Source organism: Terrapene carolina, unplaced genomic scaffold (assembly GCF_002925995.2).
Source record: "Terrapene carolina triunguis isolate 2854851 unplaced genomic scaffold, T_m_triunguis-2.0 Scaffold262, whole genome shotgun sequence".
NCBI classification, from domain to species: Eukaryota; Metazoa; Chordata; order Testudines; family Emydidae; genus Terrapene; species Terrapene triunguis.
The window spans coordinates 4,564,348-4,590,304 of record NW_020664613.1 but is presented as its reverse complement, the minus strand read 5'-3'; the positions used below and the strand labels follow the sequence as shown (position 1 = coordinate 4,590,304).

Here is a 25,957-nt window from a genome sequence, read left to right as displayed (position 1 = left end):
CATTTAGACTCTCTTCTGGTAATAAGGTTAATTCTGTATTGGCTAGGAAAAATGAAAACTGTAAGACAGTCACCTGCAGTGAGAGTGGAGCTAATCTACTGAACCCTTAGTCACACAAATAATCAGTACTAATGTGAATATTATGGTCCCATAAGCGGGACTACCTGCTTAAGGCTCAACTCTGCAAGGTGCCGCAGTTCTCAGCTCTCATTGGCATAGGGACTACTGATGTGAGTCGATCCCTAGATGAAGTATAGGGCACAGCTCACCTGACTTCAGTTAAGCTACGCCAAATTACACCATCTACCTGGGTCATAGAAGTGTGTATTTATATTTAATTGTATAAACGTGTATACATATATTTTCCTCTAGAATTTCTCATTTTAATTTTTCAATTTTTTTTAACCAGTATAAACTATTCCTATGTTCTTCTTTTCAATTTAAAATCTGTTCCAGGGGTGGCCAAACTTACTGATCCTCCGAGCTGCACGTGACAATCTTCAGAAGTTCGAGAGCCAGGGTATGCCTGCTGGGGCTTGGGGCTTTAGCCCCGCAGGAGGCACCTGCCGGGGCTCGGGGCTTCAGCCCTGTTCCTGCTGAAACTCCATGCCCTGCCAGGCGCACCCCTCGAGGCTGAAACCCCTACCACACCACCCCGCTGCAAGGCAGAGGTCCTGAGCTCCCCCCCAGTCTGGTAGATGGAGAGTGGGGGGGCATAGGGGACTCCGTGAGCCGCACTTTAACTGTAAAAGACCCACATGTGTCTCGCGAGCCACAGTTTGGCCACCCCGTATCTAGTCTATTGGTGATCTTAAAGCCCTAAAATGCTCAGTAGAAATCCAAAACCCAATGTGTTAATGTAGTGGGATTAAAGTTTGATCAATTTCCCCTCTCATCTCTACTCCACGACTTCAAACCCTTTTAAATATGAAAAATGCAATCCAATGGACAAGTCAGTAATTCAGCTTTTGACTAACAAGGAAGCAGGCTGTATAAGTCAGTCCATATGTCGCCTAATGTAACATACTTGTCCAGATTTTGTTATGAAAATTATGAATAGAAAAATATTTCTAATTTTTTTTTACTCTGGCATTAAGATCCAAATAATGTCTGTTTCTATTTAAAGAAATACAATTATTTGGTGTTAATTTGTTATCATTTCATTAACCATTTATTATTTGTTAAAGTGCCACAGCAGTGAACAGCGTTATATAGGCAGCAATAGAGGTAGAAAAATATTTTGCAAAAATTTACTAATTTCATACTTCATTATAAAATTATTTGGAAACCTTTATATCTTTTGTTTAATATAATTATCATCAATAGATATAAACCAGGATTCCATATTTGTATCATGAAGAAAATGTGATGAATACTGGATGGAAATCTTGCATTTTGCTATGTAAAACTTGTTCTCCAAGTTTGCAATATAAGAAAATAATTTTCCACTTCCTTTTTAAATGCATATGTTTTCAGATTAGCCTGTGATATTCTATAGAAACTGTCTCTTTTATGCTTCAAGTCTCCAGCTGCCACACAATTTATCTCTCTTTCCTCTCCTCTTTGTTTTTCAGCCATATTCCCTGAATGTCAAAGCCAATTTAGTGCATTTCACTTTGCTGAATAAATCAGAGGCGAAATCCTTGCTAAAAGTGAAAATTTGATTTGCTAAAAGGAGCTTAGGGCAACTATTAATCAATATATCCAGAGTGTCAAAGCTAAGGCCATGATAGACATGCATTCATTTGGAGATTGGTTGAGGCAGATAAAGGGGGACACTGGGGGGAAAAAGTGCAACAACCAGACTGTGAATGTGTTGGGGGGTAGGGTTTGCTTTAAAAAGTGGGAAAGGATTCTGAGAAAAACTGATTTTACTGATGGATTTAAGCTTTTTTAAAGGCTTTGTTTTAATGAAGAGTAAATAATAAATAAGTGGTGAGCTGAAAGTTCTTCTGTGATCTGATCAACTGAACAATGTTTTTTACAACGTTCTTTCAGTGGACAGACAACAGATGTTAAAACCGAAAGCAGCAGGAGTTACTTGTATGAGTTTCACTGGATGTCTTCATATCAAGCTCTTTTGAGTCGTATAGAATATTTATTTATATTCAACCATAAGACTTGGAATGGATAAATGGCTGGGCATGCAAGATTTTCTTTTCTGTTAATTTAATGCTAGTCATAGATGTCAGAATTGATATCAGAAACTGAAGTTCTGTGTTTATCCACAGGACAAGCACAGAACACCAGTAGGACAAACTTCCTCACATCCCCCCTCCCAGTGTGCCTCATCCTTACCTGGAACCAATCTTCCCTGAACAGCAGACATGCTAATATTGTGTGTATCTGTTATTGCACTTTGGCCTGCTCCTGTTCCCGTCAAAGTTAATGGAAGTTTTGTGGTTGATTTCAGGAGGAGTGGAAGCAGGTCCCTAGAGATTTTTGTGCCAGATCCACAGATCTCAGATGAATATTCCAAATACTTTTAAAATAAACATCTCATACAAGAGAGAAAAAAGACCTTTCCATGACTGTCATTTCCACCACTACCACTTCCCTATTTTTATTTGAAAATACTGGGTACATTTGTTAATGTGCGTGCCTCATAACACATCATCTCATACAGAACCACTGGCAGTGGTGTAGGCCACCTTAGGAGCACCCAATTTGCTAACACTAGTTCAGTTCCACCAGTGTTAGCAACGTTGATGTACCAAAGTAGTGTAGATAAGCTGCTGGCATTGGAAGCACAGTGTTAGAGCAGGGTTATTCAGCATGGTGCTTAAAACACGGGCAGCGGCTGGCAACCCATCCACACTAAGGCTCCAAGATTCCAATTTGCCAGTTAGTGTCCTCCAACGGGGTAAGAGAAACACTGTTGAGTGCACATATGAACACATAATATAAGCACATATTCATATAAATGTATCTCCACAGTTATCTATAATAGACACAGTGGAACCCTCTGATATGGTGAAATTCAGGAAGAGACCATTCAAGGAAATCTGGGGCTCGTGAGAAGCTGTTTGACTTGGATCCCTGACTGTAAGGCCCAATCAGTGACCTTCTCCCGTGACTCGGATGCCATTTAAACTGTGGGTTGGGGGAGGAAGTAAAATACCATAGGGAAATAGTTCTTATGTCCAGATCCAGTGTGCATGCTTGTGGAAGGGGTTAAAGGAAGAGTGGATAGTGTTTTTCTGATGAACAGCAGACAAGGGGAACTTGCAAAGTATCCAAGACAGTGCAGGGATAAAGAGCAAGATGTCCTGATTCCCCAGGAGGCTCAAGTTATTATCACTACAGAGCTGTCAGGCAGCATGAAGCAGCTCATACTCCATACCATGTAGCATGAGGAGTAAACACCACATTAGCATTTCCACCTGTTTCTGAAGGGACAGGGACTCCAGGACCTGGGGACTGCTGTGCAGCTGCAAAATTGGAAGTGTTGCCTAAAATGGCCCTGAATTCAGCTAGGAGCATAATAGGCTGTGGAAGGCCATAAACTCAACGAAACCACATGATTACATTGTGTGAGAATGAGTGGGTGCTCAGTGGGGCTCTGTATCCACTCCACACAGCAGAGCTAGGCTCTGCATCAACTCCACAAAGGCCTCAGAAAGAGGACTATGGGGACGGACTGGGAGGCTGGCCAATGTATATGTGATTATACACACCCAGTGGTCAAAGTGCTGCAGAGAGGTTGAAGTAAAGGCAGTGGAGAGGCTTAAGGGTACGCTGCCTGGAAGGTGGGAGGTGAAGTGCATACTACATGCAGACCCATGTAATTTTTCCACACAAAACCCCAGCTTGTCTCCAAAGTCCTTTGGGTCTATGTGGAGTTATTTCTGCATGTGCACTTAACACTGAGTACTGTAAAACTCCATCTATTGTGAAGTAGCACGGAAGTTCAACTTTTTTCATTTACACTTTATATAACACAATGATTTATATAGAATATATACACACACTTTAGGGTACACATAGTATATGTGAGAGGATGTGCATAAATACGTATATACACACACCTTCCATCTACATATACACATAGGATACATTGCTGGAACACTTTAAAGTGATTATTTCCAGCTTCTTCTTTATGTCTTTACCCACATTTTTATCACACAGAGAGTGGCATTTCTGGAGCAGATGATGAGTAAAGGACAGTTTAAAAATGACAACTCTACAGCGAATCATATTCCTGTTCAATTTTACAATGTTAAACTACGCCCCTGAGAGCTGCTTTGGAAAGAAAAGCTTAAATATTGTCCTCTACACAGAGTGTATTGGAACAATAATGTTTCATAAAACATTAACATTAGCACTAAAATATTCAAAACATTCTTGGATCTGCTCCATCAAAAATCATACCCTCATGCAGTACCCCTTTTAAATACCAGGATAGTGCCTATTTTTACCTATACCGATAATGGAATATTGTTAATTCCTGGCAAAATATGAACACATTTGAAAGCAAGCAAGTTTAACTTATGAAATTGTGTAACTAGTTAATTTTTGATAGATTAGCCCAATGTAGTGATTTCAACCAAATTTTTCATTTTAAGTGCGAAAACTTGATTTCTATGGTCTGATTGGTGTTTTTTCATGCATGCAAATTTTTTTAGAGAACATTTTGTCCCTTTAGCTTCCTGTTATGCACAGTTTTAAGAGCTTAATGTTTCCTGCCTCCACTTAGAATAAGAGAACATTGCACATTTTTGCTGAATGTCAATGAGACAGTTACATTACAGAAATGGTGCCTGAGTGACTCTGAAACTGTGACTAGACATCAGCAGAATTCCATCCTATACTGGAGAATAGCTTAATTAATTCAATATGCCCAAAATAAAATGCCCCCCCCAACCCAAAGCAAAGGGGAGGGCCCCAACCACAAGTAAACCATTGAGTGAAACAGCTGTCTGTTATGTAAAAAAAAAATGTCTAGCACAGCTCCATAAATATATTTAGGCCGTTTATATAGGTCAACTAATGTGGGTTTTGTCTCATCAGGCAGGAGATGAAGCAGCCTCAGTGTCTCCCTAAGCACCTTCAGCATTTTGCTAACGAAGTTACAGTACATAGGAATATTTTAATCTGACAGAACGAACAACAATAGATCTGACTGCTGGGCCGATAATCTTCTTATCACACCCTGTGAAACCTAGCTCTAATATTTGACTGAGCCTCCATTACTTGGCAACCCATTCTAAAAAGGCCAACAATGGAGAGAGAGAGAATGAAGTGGAGTGTGCAAGTACCTCCATATCTACATAAAAGAGATTAGAGGCGACAGCATTCCATTTTACAGCTCAATCATATTGTGTTAGCATGCGCTTATCCGAGCGCGGACGAAATTGAAAGAGAAATAAAAAAGAGTCAGGCAGATAGGAACCAGAAAAGCGAGGCATGAGCAATTTCAAGGATATAAAAGGATGCTAATGGCGGGGCCCTGTCATTCTTAAAAAGGGCTATTAGGGCACCATCATCTGTTCTTGTGCCCTTACGCTCCTCTAACTAAAGTCAAGCATTTCTTAATACCATTGTGCTCTTTTTCTTCTTCAGATAAGACATGGTCATGTTTCATAACAACACACTTCCCATTTATTTGATTTATTAACGTGAGTAGACTAATTCTATTTGCTGATAAAGCCTTTCCATACATATTTTTCTTTCAATATTTTCTTCTGTAGAACTGTACGCTTTTTGTTCAGAAAAAGCAGCTGTTAGAGAATATTCCCAATAATTCAGAAGTCCTAATGATTTTATGATAGCATATGAATTTAATATAATTTAAAGCAAATTTTAGGAGATGACCTCCACAGAGAACGGTGTAGACGGAGGGATCAAATGCATACAGCATGTTACTTTCTGTAGATAACTTCAAGAAAGAATCCTCTTTATAATGGCTGAAAAAAATGTTATTTTCTTCCACAATAAAGTTGTCTTTCAAAATATAGAGGTTTCCATTGAATTACAATGCATTACAGCTTAGTCTTTTATTGGTTCTAATACAACTGAAATGAAAGGGCCTTTAATCATGTTACACCTGAAGAAATTACTGCAATAAAGGAAGATCTGGTGTAGCCCACATAATGGGCCAAATTCACATATAATGCCACTGCATTCAATGGACTGCCACCAAAGGTTTATTTGGCTGACTATGACTATATAACAATTCATCCCTTTGTTGCTCTTTGTTCCTTTTATGACTTGTCCCTTTTCCCAGTTCCACTGTATCACTGCCTAGAATAACATGCGCTGGCATAGGCAACAGCAGGATAGCACCACTGCAGGCTTCTCTACAGTTGTTTTGTGCCAATGCCAGTCATTAGTTAAGCTCTGGCAGCCCAAGTTCAGCAGCACTCCATCATTCAAAACCAAACTAAAAACCTTCTGATCATGCTCATCACATTTGCCCTTTAGCATGTCAAGCTCTTCCTCATTTTGATTTTTGTGATCTAAAGCAGCAAGCACAGATTTTATCACTGACCTCGGCTTATCAGAAGGCTTAGGAAAGGATTGCCTTTGTTTACTATTTAGGTTATTTTTTTTAACCCAAATGGGGGTCAAGCAAGTAACCTTAGATAGTGCAGCTTTACCACGGCAGGTGTGTTTTTGACTTTGTCTCGTAAGACAGGGCTGGCCTACTATAGACGTTTTCCTCAGCTAGCTCAGATTGTGGGTCTTAAATTTATAATGCCATCTTATAGTGTCCAATAGCTTTTCATGCTAACTACGGGCATTGAATTGTTTTTAAAAGATTGTTTTTAAAAGATTGCTCAGTTTCTCCACTCCCCCCGCACCCCACACTCCAAAAGAAAGCTATGTAACATATTCACAAATCAAACTGATAAAAGGTCCTGGGGCAATCATTGTGGTGTGTGACTGACTTCTAGCTCCAGTGCTCTATTTCAGTTAGACTGATGTAGGTATCTTCTGAAGATGAAGCTCAAACTCACCTATTTAACTAGTTTTGACTTAATTTGGGGTGCTTTATTAGCAACCATTGTAAGACAAAGTAGCTAGTATAATACAGAGTGATGTTTAAATTAGTTTACAATTTGCTTGGGCTCATCTAGAACTGCTCTGAACAAAGCCATTCAGAAATGTCAGCTGTGTTCCTAACCACTGTAACAAATTGTTGCCTGAACGCTGCACACCTAATGACTTCAAATTAGCTTCACTGCGATATTGCCTGACAGTTCGTTACGACTGTTAGCAACATAGCTGGCGTATCATGACCAATAAATTGGTTTCAGTGTGGGCTGGGAAAGGGACTTCCATCAATTTGATTAAAGAAATTACTGTAGCATTCAAAGCATAAAGACAAACTAGTTTAAGGAGACAGAAATAAGTTAACTGTACCAGAAAAACATTGCTCATGATTCAAAAGCTTGTTTATAAACCATTTGTGGTACAAACTTTGAACAAATACATTTAATCTGGGCAGAATATGAAATATTTCAGCATGTGTAGGATACTGTCTCCCTACAAAAGTAAAATTATGCTTTAGAAGCATACTGATTATTAATTAGTATTATTATTATTTATGATCTATACTGTGGTAGGACCAGAAGCCCAAGCAGAATTGGGGCCCCACTGTTTTTGACATATAGGAAGACAAAAACCCAACACTTAAGTGTTGAGTCACTACCACAAGAAATGCTTAAAACAAAAGTGTCTCAGGAACAAAGTAACATACTAAAATGTAGATGTTTACTGTCTGCTGTTCCATGCATAAATAAAATCCAGTATTCTGGCTTGCTGTATGTATATATGTAGTCTATACAGTCTATTAATATTATAATAAAGGTGCAATTTCTGATGGTATTAGAAATATACATTAATTTTTAACTTTGATAAACAGAAAGTTGCCTGGATTATGCATTCACATTAAGGTGAATCAGAAAATTCCATGGGGTAAAATGAAATCTAAAAGGACATTGCTTCATTGGTTATAGCAATTAAAGTACATCCGTCCTCATTGTGAATGGTTGGTATTCTGAGGCTCCAATGTGGCAATTAGCTGACTGAAATGCACAAATATCTCCAGTTATTCCTGCTAGAATATCAAGACGAATATAATAAAATAAATAACAAATAAAAAGCTAACACTTTTTTTCATATGTTTGTGAAAGGTGAGAAACTGACAGGCCTGGAGAGTGTATTTGTTTATTAACCCATAGAACGACCGCACTACAGGCTAAGCAGGGGTGGAAGAGAGGGCTTTGTCCAGCTTGCTAGAGGAAGGTGCATACCTCTTTAAGGAATAGAGAGGCACGGAGTGAGTTTGCAGCAGCCACAGAGCAGGTCAGCATGGGTATACTGACCCATTGCCCCAGGTGACTGGAAGAAAGGGGAGGTTACATAGGCACATGCCGGACTAGAGAAGCCTACTTTTACCTGGACCTGGCACAGCCGGACAACAGGTACGAGTGTCTCAAACACTGCATTGAAAACATGCTTCAGACCTGACCTGGAAGATCCACAAATCTTTGCTCTGAGAGATTATTTCTGCTAACCACTGTCTCTGCTGAGATTGCTAATTAGCTTTAATTATGGTATGTTATTGTGTGATGTGGACATTGGTCCATCTTGCACAGACCAAGGAAATATTTAGATACGGTGTGGTTACCTTGTGCCCTACTGCTGGCATAATCTGGCCCTAAAACCAGTTTAACTCTCCCAAGGACTGTAACCCAGTATAAGGTGATCTGCCTGCTAATGTAGGTGTTCTTATGCCACTTCCCCAACTCCTGCTGGCATAGCAGGGGAGAGGGATAGTGGCCAGGATTCCCCTATTTCACACTGAACTTTAGTTGCATTTTTTACCACTTTGGGGTGTCTACAGTGCAGCCTTCAGATTGCTCTAATCTGGTGCAGAGGAACTAGCCTTGTATAGAGTTTTAAAGAGCATGCTTTAAGATGTCTTTGAACACACCTCTCTCACTAATGCCCCGTGCAGTTCAGCTGCACCTGAGATCTGGTCCTCTTTAATAAAAACCACGTTAAAACATTCATTCACTTTTAGCTCCACTAGTACCATTTACTAGTAAGAATAATACTATATCCAGACCAGGATATATTGTAATCAACATTCCTGTAATGATTCTTCAGTCTTAAACAGAAAACTTTATAAATCTGTCATCCCATTTTGTCACTGTAATGTAATAATCTGTGTGCTGATTTTCAGGTGGTCACTGTTTTACAACTATATATATATATATTATGTACCTGGAATATGTTTAGCCCATCCAATGATGACCACCAATTCTCTGTCTGCCAGGTCACAAAGTGTGGTGAGCGCTTTGATGTCACTATCTGGAACAGTGGGGTCAGGCATGGCATAGATCTTCTCTGGTTCAGCAACCAGCAAATGGGAGACAATCTTGTTATCTGTAAAAATGGACCAGAATGCTACAAGATCACCAATAGTGTTACCCTATTTTTCTAATAGGTGAATTAAGTTTCACATTAACTTAAAAACAGTGACCAAATTTACCCCGTGTGACTCTATTAACTCCACCAAGGAGTTACAGCAGAGATTAACTGGGCCCGATATAAACATTTTCAGCAAACAGGACTAATTTATTATACATAAATTACAAATAAAATAATATGAGATGCACACATAAAATTATTACATCATAACATTTGGAATAAAATTGTCATTGTCAAAACTTTTAGGTACTGAAATAAGTTTAGGTTTTGCACATTGAGACTTTTTCTGTTATTTATATTTTTGGATATAGTGTTTTTAAGAAGAGCTACACATTGCTTGAATAAAAATAACACAGACAATTAACAAATCATTAAATCCTTAAAATCTGAAACTTCTGTTGCCATTCTTTATCTAAGATGTCAGTGTCAAACTGTCCTAATACATGTAATCGCAAGAGTTTCTGAGCAGCTATCAACCTATATATCTTATAGTACCTATAAGCCTGCTCTTTTAAAATGATAATATTAAGATTTGTGGTCCCAGGGGCTTGTATTCTAGGAACAAAATGGCTACTGCCTGTATTTGTGCTACTGTGTAATGCAGAACCTCAGAATCTCTCCCAAAATTAGCTTCTTTTAATTTAAACAGGAGGGGGCTGATACTCCTTTAATTTACAGATAAAATCAGGAGTAACTCCATTAAAATCAATGGAAATATACCAACATAAAACTGGTGTAAGTGACACCAGAATTAGGCCCTATTTGAGAAAGCTCTTTTGTACACAAAAATGTTATTGTATTATTTTGGAATGCTTTTTAATATCTGTAACATTTTCGTTTATTTAACATTTATTTTGCCTACAGTTGAATCATGTGATCTATATGGATAAATCATTAGAGCATAAGCTTGTAGCCCACGAAAGCTTATGCTCTAATAAATTTGTTAGTCTCTAAGGTGCCACAAGTACTCCTGTTCCTTTTACGGATACAGACTAACACGGCTGCTACTCTGAAACATGGATAAATCAGTTATATTAGAATGAACAGTCAAAAAAGAAACAGCAAGAAAAACTGCATGGGCTAATTACAAGATGCCCGCAATTCTACAGTATACAAGTTGCAAACAAATAAAAGCTGTCAGTATTACACTGTATATTGAGGCTTTAATTTGAGGTGCAAAAAGAAGCCTTTTTTCTTCTTTAGAACCCTGATCCACCTCCCAGAGAACTCAGTAGAAAGACATCAGTGGGAGATGGATTGGGCCCTTAAGTCTTCTATACTTTCCCCAATATATGCAGCCAGGTGTCCTACCTTTTAATGATAGGCACATCTTGTAGCATACCTGAAATGTATCAGCCAGACATAAAGCATATGTTCTTAGAGCCCAAACAGTAGCCCTTTAGAGGACTTAAGGGATAAACAATCATGGGGCTTGACATATATAGGGTTCAATCCTGAGAAGATTGTCCAGCACCCTCAACTCCCTCTGACTGCCCTGAAAGCTGACGGAGTTGATATTTTTTTCTGCTTCCAAATATCAGATATAGGTCCTACTGTCCTCACAGGAAAAACTACAACTGAAATAAATGGGAGTTTGACTTGCATAGCGACTGCAGGACAGGTTCCAAGATATCTGCTCATGTCAGATTTCCCTAAATATCCTTCCTTGAGTCTGATTTCTGATGCTTTATGCTCTTTTGTGACATTGACTCCTTGATTCTGATCTATTTTCAGTAGTATTTTAGCCTTATTACAAATTTGTGTAAAGTTGTGATACATGTAAGTTCTTCATAAAATAAGTGCAAGACCCAGCTGGAAAGCATTCCATCAAGTATGTTGTATTACAAGGGGATAGATTCATGTTTATATGACCTGTAGGAGCTATGCCAACTAAATCATTATTTATTTCAATATTCTACTTATTATCAAATTGATTAACAGGGAATTATAATCTTATTTAAAGATGTCACTTGGTAATTTTAACAGATAAACCTCTACCCCGATATAACACGACCCGATATAACACAAATTTGTATATAACGCAGTAAAGCAGCGCTCTGGGGGGGGGGCGGGAGGCGGGGCTGCACGCTCCAGCGGATCAAAGCAAGTTCGATATAACACGGTTTCACCTATAACACGGTAAGATTTTTTGGCTCCCGAGGACAGCGTTATATCAGGGTAGAGGTGTAATGGCAAATAGTTATTCAACATAATATTATTATTTTTTTAATGAACAGATGTTTTATTGATTGTTTAACTTATTAGAAAACATAATTCTTTCCAAAAGTCAAAGATTATAGCATATTTTCTCAAGAATTTAACAACAAACCATATGCAGTGAAAAGCAAAGTAACTAAATTCTATTTTTCTTACTACTTGTTCTCAAAAAATGTAATAAATGGACCCAGCATTCATATAAAAATGCATAAAGATGGGGACATAAGCCATCTATTTAAAATTACAGTATATTAGTGAACAAGAGCTCCAGATTGCTAAGGTAAATGTCCACAAATTCAGTTGTTCTCACTTCAGACTCACACAAGGAACAGACTGGAAATCTCCTTTTTTTTTTTTTTTTTTAATAACAGCATCTTCATCAAATGTTTGCTTCTTGCAGATGATTCAAGAATAGTGTACATTTTCATTTCTGCTTCACAAAATCTCCACTTTCATTATTCTGACAACACAACAAGACCTGAAGGCAGGCCACTAGATTCTGTAGATAAGAAAGGAAATGCAAAAAAGGGCAGAAAGAGGTCTGTCTAAAAGAGACCTCCTAATCCCTGTTATTTCACTACAGAGAAAAAGGCTACATGTATTGAAGCATGGTTTAGTACAAGGCATAGGGAAATTCTGAATGTTCTCAGAAAGCCCCATCACAGAGGAAATTGAATAGCCATGAGCACCATTTCTAGGTAAATCTTATTTAATGTTTCCCTAATTAGAATCAATAGAACCCAATTTTCATTCCTGTGCCTTTGTTATGCACAAACTATCAGTCAGGGTCCAGAAAATCTCCCAGGCTACTTCCTCAATAAAACCAATTCAATTGTTTCCTGACACTTATCTGTCAGGATCCAAAAATTAAGTTTTATAAGTGTTTGTTACAAAAATGTCTGTAATTGGGTGAACTAAGGAAAATTAAAAGAAGCCTTTAGGTAATAATGATTAATAAGGAGATTAGTTTATCTCAGACAAATGGAGTTTACTGAAATTGGTGGTTATCTTCTTAAAGGTATTGTAATACACTACTTCCCAATACTCTCAGGTTTACACAGTTTCTTGGATGCTTCAGCACAATAGTGTTAACCTATGCCTATATTAAAGGACTGGAATATTTTTTGTATGCTAGGAGGCTATCAACATTTCAACTCAATGACAATGTAAAATAAATGAAAAAACTGGCAATCTGTGCATCCAGCAAAACTAAACCTCTAATGAAATTAAGCCTTAGAGTTTATTAAATTTTATTGTATTATCAGAAAGTTTTTATTATAATGTGAAAAATCTGCTTAATGCAGCCCTAGATTGTATTTACAGAATGGTGGAACAGCTTATGCAGGCTGAGAAGAAGATGCCAGATTGGACAATTGAAGGTATAATCAGCATAATGTTTTTTGGAAAGGCAAAAGGAAACTATGCCATATGTTCACTTAAGCCTTAATTTTATGTAAAACTGGTTGTTTTTCCTTTGACATAGCTAAAATGCCCTTTCGCTTACAGTTCAAAGACTGTTTATTTGCTCTACAGATCCCCATATGCTCATGTGTATTGTACGCAGCAGTGTCCCCTACTGGGGAACACGAGCTGAAATAGACACCGTTTTCTACACACTAGGTAGTGTCACGGGCACAAAACCTCCATGCTTCTTTTATTTTTCCCTAAATATGGGGGGGGGGGGGGAGGGAGAGAGGAGAAGGGTTGTCCCACTTTGATAGCAAAATAGCCTTCTTGACAGTGACAACTGTGTATGGGAATTCTGATCTAAATATGGAAGAGTTCACAAGTACGTGGTAGGAAATTCATACCTTTGCAGGCTAATTCCGTAGTCTCTTGCACTAGATATATAATGCAATTAAATTTACTTTATGGAATTAGTAGTTGCTGCTTGTGTTTGTATACGCTGCAGAGCAAAACCTCCTACTATTTATTGTTAATTGCAAAGAGGATGGAACTTGTATTTTAGCAAAGGAATGATCATCTCTCTCTCTCTCTCTAGTTTTTTTTCAAGGACACTTAAAAAAAAAACCCAACCCAGAATGCCCATAAGGGCATCAGAGACAGAACTACCAACCTATGCTTGTTATTAGTGAAGCACATTCCCTCTTTTCATCTAATGTTAGCTAGTGTGTTAACCTTCTATAGCTATAAATTAATGAGGCTCCTAATGTATTTTCATTGGGAGGTTGAGCAGTCAAACTCATTTAGTTAGTGAAAACTACAAAAATCACTTTCTTGTGAAATCTGAAACTAGAAGCTCCAATGAACTAATGATCACAGTATGAACTGTTTTATGTACCAATGAAAATAAATATAACCTGTAAATGAAAAATGTGCACTGCATAAACCATGCATTAATATGCTTCCACCTGTAAAAAGCTTCATCTGACAGTCTGAGAAAAGACGAAGATAACTAATAAGATTTTTTTTTAAATGCTCATGTTAACTGGATAACATGTAGCGCTTACTGTAGCCTTTTAGAGACAAATGCTTGTCCTAAAGAAGTCAATGGAAGCTTAAAATGGGTCCAAGAGATATTGACGTTTTGGATGCAGAGAAAAAACGGATACATCCGATGTACTTACATGGCTTTTTGGCTGGCTGAACTAGCTGAGGGTTCAGGTATGGGCTATTCTCTGCATCTATTCTGCGCTTGTACTTCTGGCGACCTCCACGTACTCTGTCTAGGCGGACCCCTAAAATGGGAAAAATAAACACACACTTATGTAATACTTTCGTTGTGATGCATTTCACGTGACAATCTTCTACCTAGCGCTTTGAGAGATTTCTGTAGCACAGTCAAAGCAAATTTCTTTTCTCACAACCATAATTATTAAAAGCAACAGAAAAGATATAAATACTCATAAGTACTTGCAACCTATTTATATTTTCATACAAACAAGATAAAGGTTTAGACTATAATTTCTTGTGGAGAAGATCATTTTAAAATATTTCAATTATTTTCATAACATCTTTCTACTAACATCTCTGAGACTGGGGTTTGGCCTAGAATTCCTTCAATTGGGGAGATTCTGAGCTGAAAAGTCCTCTTTAGTAGAAGCTTTGTCAACCTCCATATGTTGTTATAAGCGTAAATAGATTTACTAGGCTACTGTTATGAAGCAAAGGACCATGAAGAATGAGAACTTCAGAAACAATTAACACTGAATCCTGTTGTGATAGTAGAGATGTATTTAATTAACATAGCCTAGAGAATTGACTGCAGTAACTGTAGAGTAACCTCTTGAAGTATTAGAGGGATACAAACATGGTTTAAAATCCTTCTGAAATGACTCAATAGTAGGGGTTACGTTGGGGTTGCAAAGGACAGAGATCTGCATTCATCTGGATATCAGTAAAGCCAAATCAGCATTTGCATTCTGCTGTCACATTATATATGGCTTAAGTAGTACATTTGTGTTACTTGAGATATCTAGGCACGGGATTTATATGAACTGAACTTCCTGAAACAAGCTGGAGTTGCTCTAGCACAAAAAAAAAAAAAGTATGTGGCATGCATAAAACAACAAATTATTTTTATTTCATTCTGAATCATCCAGACAGATTCCAGGCAGCCAGAAAGAGTGTCAGTATAACCCAGCAGCAACACATCCTTTCTGTAGAAAACCTCAGCAAGTAAGAAATGCAACAAGAAAACCAGCGCCAAGCACATTTGTGCCTGCCCTGATGACACAGATTTAACTATTGAAGAACTCAACATGTGACAATGTCCTCACTGCACACTTCTCTTTTCATTATCTGATTAATTATTCCTCTCTCTTCCCCATTATCATCATCTGCTACTTCTCCGCATCCTTCCTTCTTCATGTTTCTTCTTTCCAGAGCTGGCTTGAACTCAGAAAAATCTACAAATGGATGGGAGCTCCAGTTTGTGAAAGCCCCTTTTCTAGGGTCAGTTCTGTACTTAACATGGGATGTTGGGATCCACTGCTGTCTGGGAGCACCTTTGGCAGGGCTATAAGAGCAAGGTCAGTGTGCTGTCTGGTGAGAAGGAAAAAAAAAAAGAAGCTAACTGCAAGGGAAGATCTAGCACTCCTTTTTCAACCAAAAGAGGAGAGAGACTAAATGGATTTTGGTGGGAGAAGGATATTTTGATGAAGGGTCAAAAATCCCACAGCCAGCTCTTCAGCTCTTCTCTTTTTTACATTTCTTCTGGCCATTTCTCCCTCTCTTTCCTTTCTGTTATTCACACACTTAGGTTCTCGACACACTAGTTACTGAGGATCGGAAGAAGTTAAGTGAAGGGTCCAATCCTGCAAACTCTTACTTACACAGGTAGACGCCTTTCTTGATGCTCTCATTGACTTCAATACTATTGTCAGTAAAGGTTACTAGCATGAGGAAAGTTTTATATTAAACTCAGCCCTAAGTTAGTAAGTACAATACACAACCTACAATTCTATGCAAGAGTTCTCCATGCTCTTTGCTAATCATGAGACTGTGTAGTGATCTCCAAGCCTGGACAGTGTTGCATGAGATCATACGGTTTTAACTGAAACTGTACATTCGCTTACTTAAACACAGGAAACACATTTTTGATTAATTACCGATCTAATCTATATACATTTATGAATCACACTATATAAATCATAAAATAAAGCAATCATGTATCCAGAGAGGTCAAAGCATACTTACGAATGAAATCTCTATGTATTTATGTATCTATGTATCTACAGTGTGTTCATATATCCTTATCATAAACATATTTGTGTGTATATATATTACACACGAGACCAAATTCTGATCTCAGTTATATAGTATAAGCCCAGAGTAACTTCACCGGGAACAGAATTAGATTAACACAACATGTGTATGCTTATCTGTAATTCAAGTTAAGCATATACATTCATTAGCACAAGTTATTACTGTTTATTAGACAGAGAATTTTTAATTAATGGTTAATAAATGTCCATAAGCACCCAAGGAGCTTGATCTCCACCTAGGAAAACTGACATTCAAGAAACTATACTGCCAGAAAATACATTAAAAAGGCCATGGCTTGTTGGTTGAACATTCAGAAAAAGGCAGGGGATTAGAGCAAGCCACATATGAGATTGGTGGAATTATAAAAAGACTGCCCAGCATTTTAAGAAAAATAGATAGAAAATGAATTCTGCATAATTCAGGTGTCATCTTTCTTTCTGCTTGGAAGCAGATTTCATAGAGATAAAAGACGGATCGCATCGGACAGAAGTATGTTTAATCAAAAAGTAATGGAACTGAAGATTAAATTAAAATAATAGAAATCTACCAAGAAGAACAATTTTTCCTCCCTTGCATTTGCACAGATACACATTGTCTGGCTATACCGAAAGAAGGAGACATTTGACATGGGTTTAATTAGGCCGCAACTTTATTATTAGATGTCTGGGACTACCCGACGGATAAAAGTGTACAGTGCAGGAAACCCCTGTTTATTCTGTAATTACCCAGGGGGACTTTTACCAGCTCCCCCTCTTTTTCCATCCAGGCCCCTTCAGCAAATTTATTGCTGGGACCTTATCATATCAGAGGGGCTCCCACCAGCTCCCCCTCTTTTTCCATCCAAGTCCCTCCAGTAAATCCATTGCCGGGACCTTACCATCCACCTCCCTCATAGAAGGGTTAAGGTGGGCTATAAGAATAGGGGGTTGGCTCTCTGCCATACCAATCATAGGAGTCCCCAAACACTCCCTCTTTTTAAGTCCTTTTCCAAGCCATGTATCTGGTCACTGTATACCTATCCTATGGAGTACTTGCAGTGGACAGCCGCACACTTAGATAACGAGTTGTGACATATGGCCTACCGCCCTCCATGCCATGCATGAACAGAGCCCTTCCTGAACCCGCTGTGGGGAAGGCGAAAACCCCCACAACTGCACCCAAGTCAATATGGTGGCAAGGGAAAAATTCCTTCCCAGCCCTCCTAACAAAAAAGGGGCGGCTAGTGTAATGCCCACAGCAGGTCTTAACCAAACCTGGTATTTTCCCACATAAAGAGGAAGGATGGTGGTTCCTGCTTCAGATGGCTTTGTGTAAAAGGGACGCTTCAGCCCAGAGCTGTCCCTTTTAAACCCCGCATTCCTAGGGGATGAGTCAGCGACCACTGCTGTCCCCTTTTGCAAAAGTTTTTCATCCCCCTGTCCCCCCACCATAAAGCATTGTTTCCATTCGGCCAGCCAGCCAGCCAAGCCACACCTTTCCCCCCCGTGCTTAAAGGTGCAGGGAGGTCATTCAAGCTGTTCACATGTTCAATGGGAAGGAAATACAGACAAGTATCAATGTGGCAAAATCATACACAAAACTATATATTCACTCGCACATGCATTTAGATATCCTTATATACACAACTTTTACAAACAACAACAACAAACGTGCGAGCATTATACACCTCTACCTCGATACAACGCTGTCCTCGGGAGCCAAAAAATCTTACCGTGTTATAGGTGAAACGGCGTTATATCGAACTTGCTTTGATCCACCGGAGTGCGCAGCCCCGCCCCCCCGGAGCACTGCTTTACCGCATTATATCCGAATTTGTGTTATATCGGGTCGCGTTATATGGGGGTAGAGGTGTAGTTCTTAATATCTTAGGGAAATGTATTGCTGAACAACAACAATTTAAAATGACATACTTTTGTAATGTAATTATTTCTAACTTTAGTGTAAAAATACTTTTTGATTTCACCCCCCCCCCCCCAGATGTTAGATTTTAACATACCATTATATAAATGGAAAAGCAAATTGGGGTTCTATGGACCTTTTACTAGTATAGACATAGAATTTACCATTATGCTTCCTTAAATTTTAGCTTAATCCTAACAGCAAATTATATTAGAACCAAATTTTGACACTGTTACTCACATTGGGAATCTTACATAGCAATGGGAGTCTTATAAGGACTACTTGCAAAGTAATTTGTTACTCAAAAGTGAGAAAGCACACCAGAGTCTGACCCTTAGTGAAAAGTGGTTTATTTGGGGTTTTTCATGGTGAATGGGAATCCAGTAGTTGGAGAGGTTTATTTTGTGTATATATATATTCTCCCCCAATTCCTGACCTCCCAACCTGTAAACCATGGCAATTGTGAGAGTCGTCACAACAGAAAAGGTATATTTGCCGGTTTGGGACATTATAACTAACTATACGCTCCTCTGTGTTCGCCTGCTCTACTTTGCCTATCCAAAACAAACTATTACAATGCATGAAGTTGCTTTTAAAAGACTCAGCTTCGGGGAATAATATTAACATCTGATATCCTGGTCATAAAGTTAATTAGTGTAAGCAAACACAGTATGTTTATAATATTAACAGAGACACTGTGGAACATATTTAGAGTACAGAGGGAGTAAGCAGACCTTTGTTCTAACCCTAACTGTGCAAGTGTGTCTTTGGCAACTCAATCTGTCATTGCATCAGTTTCCCTATCCATAAAATGAAAATAATGGTACTTAGCCCACCTCATTAAAGTGATCTGAGATTTTCAATGAAAAGCCTTCTATTATTACAATACTCTGAGGCCACTGGTATAAATGGGTATAGCTTAACCTAAGCCAAGTGAACTCACATCAGCAGAGGATCTGGCCCCTAATGTACCCTAATGTCAGCTTTCGTCTTGAAATCCTTAAACAGGAAATATCTCAGTGATGTCAATGAGAATTTTATCTCAGTATGGACTAAAGGAATGGGCCAATTACCAATTAAAACATGATTTCAGCAGTCAACACTAAAGCAACTAACAGAACACTCCACTTCGCCTCTAATTACAAACACTAAATCACCTGTTAGAGCAGGAAGGGAAATCACACACTTAGACATGATTTACAAAACTCAGATGGTAAGGATTAGTCACAGGCTAGAATATATGGAGAGACAGAAAAATAAATGCAGTAACTAAACTTTTTTGAAGAGGTAACTACACGATCCAATATGGCATAAGGGTTTCTTAAGCTGACCTTACAGAAAGAATAGTCTGGTGCCGACTAGGACTCTATAGAACTGGGTTCAGTTCCCGATCCTATCAAACTTCCTGTGTGATGTTAAGCCAATTCTTTACCAACTCAACTAATAATGAAACAGGGCACTATTATTCTGAAATAAAGAATGTCCACACACAGATGTGCTCTGAAATAACTTACGTTGTGAGTTACAACCAATTTAGTTATTTCAGTTCCAGTTTCTGTGACGACAAGCCATACTCTATTTTTGCATTCCTGCTTTTTCTCCATCAATCCAATCCTGTATTTATACGTACCACCGGTTATTATGATTTATTATTTGTATTACCATAGCACCTAGGAGCCCTCGTTATGGACCAGGATACCATTGCGCTAGGTGCTGTACAAACACAGAACAAAAAGACAATCCCTGCCCCACACGTCCAGGCCATGTCCAAAGTACACCATTTATCCTGCTAACATTTCTAAAACCTAAACTTTGCTTTCTTTGCACATCGTTAAACCCTTGCCCAGGCTCTCATCTCAACTTCATCCTCTCTGGTCTCCCCAACACTCATATACCCCCTTCCAGTCCATGTGAGATACAGCTCCCAAGGTCTTCTTCCTCATCTGACTACATCATTCAATTCTTTAAACCCCTCCACTGGCTCAAGTTTAAGCAGTGCTTAATTTGTAATGAAAGAGGTGCCGGGGCTCAAGCAATTTTTGTACTTTCATAACTGACGTGACAAGCCCAGAAATGCTGGGGCTCAGCCCTGGAAAGCTCTGGCACAAATTAAGAAAGGAGTTTAAGCTATTTGTGACCTTATCCCTCCTGTTAATCACTCTTGTGTCTTTATCATGTTTCCCGTCACCACCCCCTCTATTCTACTAATGATGTCAGCCTCGGATGCCCATTTGTTCATTTCTCCCACAAAGATCTTTGTGCTTCTTTGCATGGTGCCCTTTATTCACAGAACACAGTTCCTGAACTGATCTGCAAGGCCCCTACCATCTCCTTCAAACCCTCCTCAAGGCCCTCTTGTATCCTGATTGCCTACAAGAAATTGCCAACAATAGTTGAGATGTAGGGTTTTATTTTGTTTAAAGTAGATTTTATCCCTCTCCCCCACTTCCTTAAGTTGCATGTCTTCATCTGTGAATGCTTTGGGGTCAGGATTGCTTCTGAAAAACACCTAGCGTGCAGTGGCTGCTACTGTAATTAATTTAAATAATAACTTACACTAGAGTAAATCAAAATTAACTCCCCTCATGTCAATGCAGTGAAGAACAGGTGGGAGATGAGAATCAAACCCTTCATTTTAACTTCCTTAGGGATGTTGTGGATTGCATTTGTGCTTCCTCTATAACTCCCCTACAGCAGCCATGAGAATTGTGGCAGTCAGGATTCTGTTCCACACCCATGTCTTCTTGGTAGGCTCTCCCTCCAATTATGTGCTCAAGATGTGCAATAGAAGTTACTGTACTCTGTGGCCTCTTCCACCACAGCGTGGATAAGAAATTGGATTAGTCCCACTTATAAAAGTGATGCTTGTAAGACTCCCAAAATTGTTTTAAGATTGTACAGTGAGACTAACAAGAGAGGAAACTGAAGGAACAACACCTCACTCAGCATCAGAAAGAGCAGTAGCATCAGTATTAGAGGCAAAAGCCAGATTAGCAGTATCAGAAACTGCAGAAGGAATGTTAGTGGCAGACTCTGATGCAGTTCTCCTTCGGGACAACATTCTGATAGGGTGTTCCAATTCAATCTGGACGTGCGGTGCTTATTTATAAGGTTGCTGAATAAAGTTGAGTAAATATTATGTACATTGAGTTGTGCATTTATTTGCCAAAATGAGTAAACATTTATTTTTTTCCTCCATAACTGTAGACAGGAAGTATCTGGAGATAAGGTGTGCAACAACACTTAGATTAAGACAGGTCAGTAATTTCTATACTTTAGGATTAGAATAGTGTGAGGCCCGTTAATCCTGAAACCAAAATGATTTGCAGTGGAAAAACACGCACAGTATACTAGAAATGTGCAGTAAATAACATAGGATAACATGAGCTATCTTTATTTGCTAGTGCTCTACATTTGGTGTATGTGCTGAATTGCGCAGTTGCCAATTTGTGAGCGTTTGAAATCATTTGGTATCATATTTGGAAGCATGTGAGGTAAAACTGAAAATGCAGCCAGAGATGCAAAATGCATGGCCATTAGGCGTTGATTTTTATTTTTATTTTTTGAAAACTGAGTCCTAAATCATCAAAGAAGATAAAAGCCATGGTTCACATTAAAGCTTTCTTGCTCTACAGCTAAATTAACAATTAGCAAGGGAAAGTCTGCAGAGTTTTTGTTTCCTGATAGCAACCTGCACTATTGAACACATTATTTAGTGTTGCATATGAAGTCTAAAAAATCATCCTCCTACTTTACAGTCAGTCAGAACCAGAGGTGAAAGTGGGCCAGTACAGACCAGTACAGTGTACCGGTAAAAAGTGGCCGCCGGTATGGGCTGGTACACAGCTGATGCTAAACTGCTGCCGCGGCAGTGCTTTAAGGACCCTCTTTAAAGCACTGCAGTAGCCTTTGGCCCCTCCCCAGGACTGCCGAGGAGGGGAGGCAAAAGGGGCACCTGCCCCGGGCCTGGCAATTTAAAAGGGCCCAGGCCTCCTGGCCACTGTTGCTGCTACCGCGGCAGTGGCCGGAGCCCCAGGCCCTTTAAATCGCCGCCGGAGCCCCAGGCAGCGCAGGCCGGGCAGTGCTGAAGGGCTGACTGGGGGAAGCTGACCCCCAGCCCCGCCCGAGGCCCCACCCCTTTGCCCGAGGCCCAGCCCCTTCCGGGGGCCCAGAGCCGGGCCTCCGTACCGGTAATACTTTTAAGTTACTTTCACCCCTAGCCAGGACCCAAAAGATATTTGCTAATTTGTCTAAGGGATGGAATTTACCATTTACAAGAGACATCCTTGTAACATTCTAGTTTGGGAATATAGCATGTCTAATGATTAGAGCAGCTGGCTGGGTGTCAGTATTCTTATGTTCTCTATTTTACTATGCAACTAACTTACTTTATAATTGCAGGCAAGTTGTTTTCCCGGCCTTAAAATGAGGATAATAATACTTCTCCTTCTTTGCAAGAAGTTTTAACCTTACATGTAGCAATCGTCACGTGGAATTTGTGTGCACTATTATTTGTGCATAAAACAAAGCAATGTTTATGCATAAAACCCACTTAAAGTCAATCTTCCAATGTAAATGAAGTTTTGTGCAAATACATTCCATTATTTCTGCACAAGTGACTGCTGTGAATAGTAGCCTCTACAGAAATGGTGTCACATTTTATAACATGGCCCAAAATGTTTCCCAAGTGAACTGTTGTTTTACATTTAAAATAAATAAATAAATGGCTCCATATGAACACATTACCCTAAACTGTGACACCTACAAGTACAAATTAGGTCATATGCAACAGGTGACAACTTTTAATTGAATGTCTTCTGTCTGCAATTCTGACAAAGGTGAATGGAAATAAATGAGTCTGGCAAGACAGCCCTGAGCCTTACAATACCCAATATCTCATTATTTTTAAACAGCTATCTATAAACTGATGGTGACAAGCCTTGAACCTTTTATTTCTGCTCAAGATGAGGTGAATGTGCAAAGAAAAAAAGAGAAAAAAACCCAGGGCATCTAAAATGTTGCATTAAACATTCAATACTCATCATTTTCACCTCCCCAGTTTAATTAAAGGAAACCTCCTTTTCAAATAGGCACTTTTTCTAAATGTATTTCTTATCCAGAAGATTTACACTGCATGTACCAAACACTGGGTGCCTAAGTTTGATCTTTCACCAATTTGACACCAGTAGAAATTCACTAGAATTATGCCAAATTTATTCCGATACTAGGGAGATCAGAAGTAAGCTATTAAGGAAGGGCCAAACAATGTTTATACCTTTTATTTCACCTGTTAAAAACAAGGAAAGGGGCTGTGTTTCAGCAAAGATGGAACTTTTGCAATTTGTGCAAAAAAGAAAGCTAAAAGCAAGAGCACATAAACTGCAAAACTATTATGTGATTGGTTATGAAATAATAAGCACCACCACCAAATATGGTCTCTTTCTAAATTAGCATATTGAGTACATGATAGTAATTAATCAGACATGTAAAATACTGCAAAGACATTTATGAATAACATGAAAAGTGTTAATTTCACAGTTAAATGCTATATTGATGTGCATATATATCATTACCGTATTAAATATACATTATGATTTTATTATACATATGACCTCATGGGACAATACTGAGTAAAACAAAACACAAGGGCAATTTATCCCAAAATACCAACAATTCTTAGTTAAAACTATTTAAATGTGAAATCAAACATGCATGCTTTCAAGTTCCTGAATTCAAAATTAAGACAATTTTAATGAGAGAACTTTCTAGTGTTGTGACACCAATGGATAAAAACACTTGCAACCACTATTCTAAGGTGACAAGCCCGGGGAGAGAAACAGCTATCTTGCGATCCAAGCAATGGACTCGGAATACAAGGAGACAAGAAGGTCAAAAAAGGAAGTTGGAGCAAAGCCATATCAATGCTTGAAAGTCACAAGCAAGCTTTTATTCTAGATCACACCAGCAAAGCTTATAAAGAATTCAAGAGATATGCTAGTGACAACTCTAATAGGAAAGAAGTCTAACTGTTAAGTTCTGGACCATTTGCTGGCAACTCTCAAGAGATACAGGAAGATCGAAATGAAATGCATTACAGTAATCCGACTGTGAAGTATTGATAGCATGAATCAGGATCTCAATATCCCTTTCAGAAATAATAATATGCAGTTTAGCAATATTTCAACTGGTGACTTGGGAGAGGTTGGATTCAAAAATTAATTTGGGATCCAGAAGTCACAGCAAAGTCCCAAATATTATAAGCTGAAAGAGTTACGTAAAGTGAGAATCTCAGTATTGCTGAGACTGAGAAGAACCTTGCTTAGAATTACGACTTGTGCCCAGAAGTTATTTCTTTTTCCTGGAACAGAGCTGGAGTAAATTAAAGGAACACCATCAAAAATTTAGACCCCTAAATGGATGCATTATTCAATATACCCTATAGATTTAAAAACATGGAGCTGTTTACACCAATAACCCAGACAAAATGTTCCTTCCTTATTTTTTTTTTTAATCTTTTATGTTTATGTAAATGCCTTTTCTTTTTAGGACCAAATTCTATTAATCTTCATCAAGGACAGTTCAATGGGACTACTTGGACAAATAAAGTGAGCAGAATATAATTCTAAAGATTTGGGGCTTAATTCTCAATTTACACTCATCTGGCAGTGTAAAAGGGACCACTACATGTATGCTCACCTAAAGGCTCCTTTACTCTGCCAGATAAGTTTAAATTGGCCTTCATTGAAATACTATGGGCTTGATTCTCATTTACAACTGTTTTAAGTCTCTGCATTGGCAATATAGTTTTCATCTATTTTTCATTTTAAGATCGCTCTTAATAGTGCTGACTAACTCTTAATTCTTTCATTCCTTGAGCATCCCTGGATTGCAAAGAGGTTTCTAAGCTTCTTGTTGACACAAAATGAGATACTAATTTTGGAACAAGTCAACAAAATGTTTTAATGATAGTTTTCAGATCTGGGTACTTGGCCTATGGGGAAAAATATTATTTATACAATGAAGTGTATGAAAGGATAGATTTTTAATTACCAAGCCATATTGCTATTAAACAATTATTTCCCATATCCGCAATACATTTACAAACCATACTTCTGTTGCTGCAGCACTATATAATTATTCCCCCATTCTGTCACTGTTCATGAACCATGCCATACATGGGGAGGTTCCACAAACTTTGCACTTCAGCCCTCAAGGATACACCAACTTCTTGTCACAGTCCTGAAATCCACTCATTTCATCTTCCCACTCCCCATTTTTAAGGCCCTACAAAGACCAGCGCTTGCTGCCGCGAGAAATAATAAACCAGGAAGCTTAACCCACATCTGATGTCAGAATTGTGTTTAATCACAGTCTATGTTCTGACTAGATAAAATCTTACCGCTTGTTAGAATGTACTGGCATAATTCAGGAGTGCCACATGCTGAATGAGAATACTCCCAATAAACAAATGAGAGTACTCCCAATAAACTGGCCCACAAAAAATGCGTGCACGCCAGCTGCACACAAAAATGGACTGACATAAACACCTCTTATAGATGCAAATGTGGGTTTTGGACACAGGACAGATGAGGTTGCGTTTTATGCAGGCACTCCTTTAAGTGCGCTGGTTTGAAAATGGGATCTATAATGTATATAAATTGATGCATGTTTT

General features: G+C 38.6%; 1 protein-coding gene across 3 annotated transcripts in view; it reads right to left on the bottom strand.

Annotated features, from left to right (window-relative positions):
- The window catches only part of ESRRG (estrogen related receptor gamma), a 451,270-nt gene that overhangs the window by 52,220 nt on the left and 373,093 nt on the right, over nucleotides 1-25,957 (bottom strand). For all 3 annotated transcript variants that reach the window (XM_026657685.1, XM_026657686.1, XM_026657684.1), the window contains exons 4-5: nucleotides 14,247-14,357; nucleotides 9,235-9,396 (exon numbers count right to left, since the gene is read on the bottom strand). In XM_026657685.1, the coding sequence (XP_026513470.1) occupies nucleotides 9,235-9,396; nucleotides 14,247-14,357 (273 nt within the window). The remainder of the gene's footprint in view (nucleotides 1-9,234; nucleotides 9,397-14,246; nucleotides 14,358-25,957) is intronic.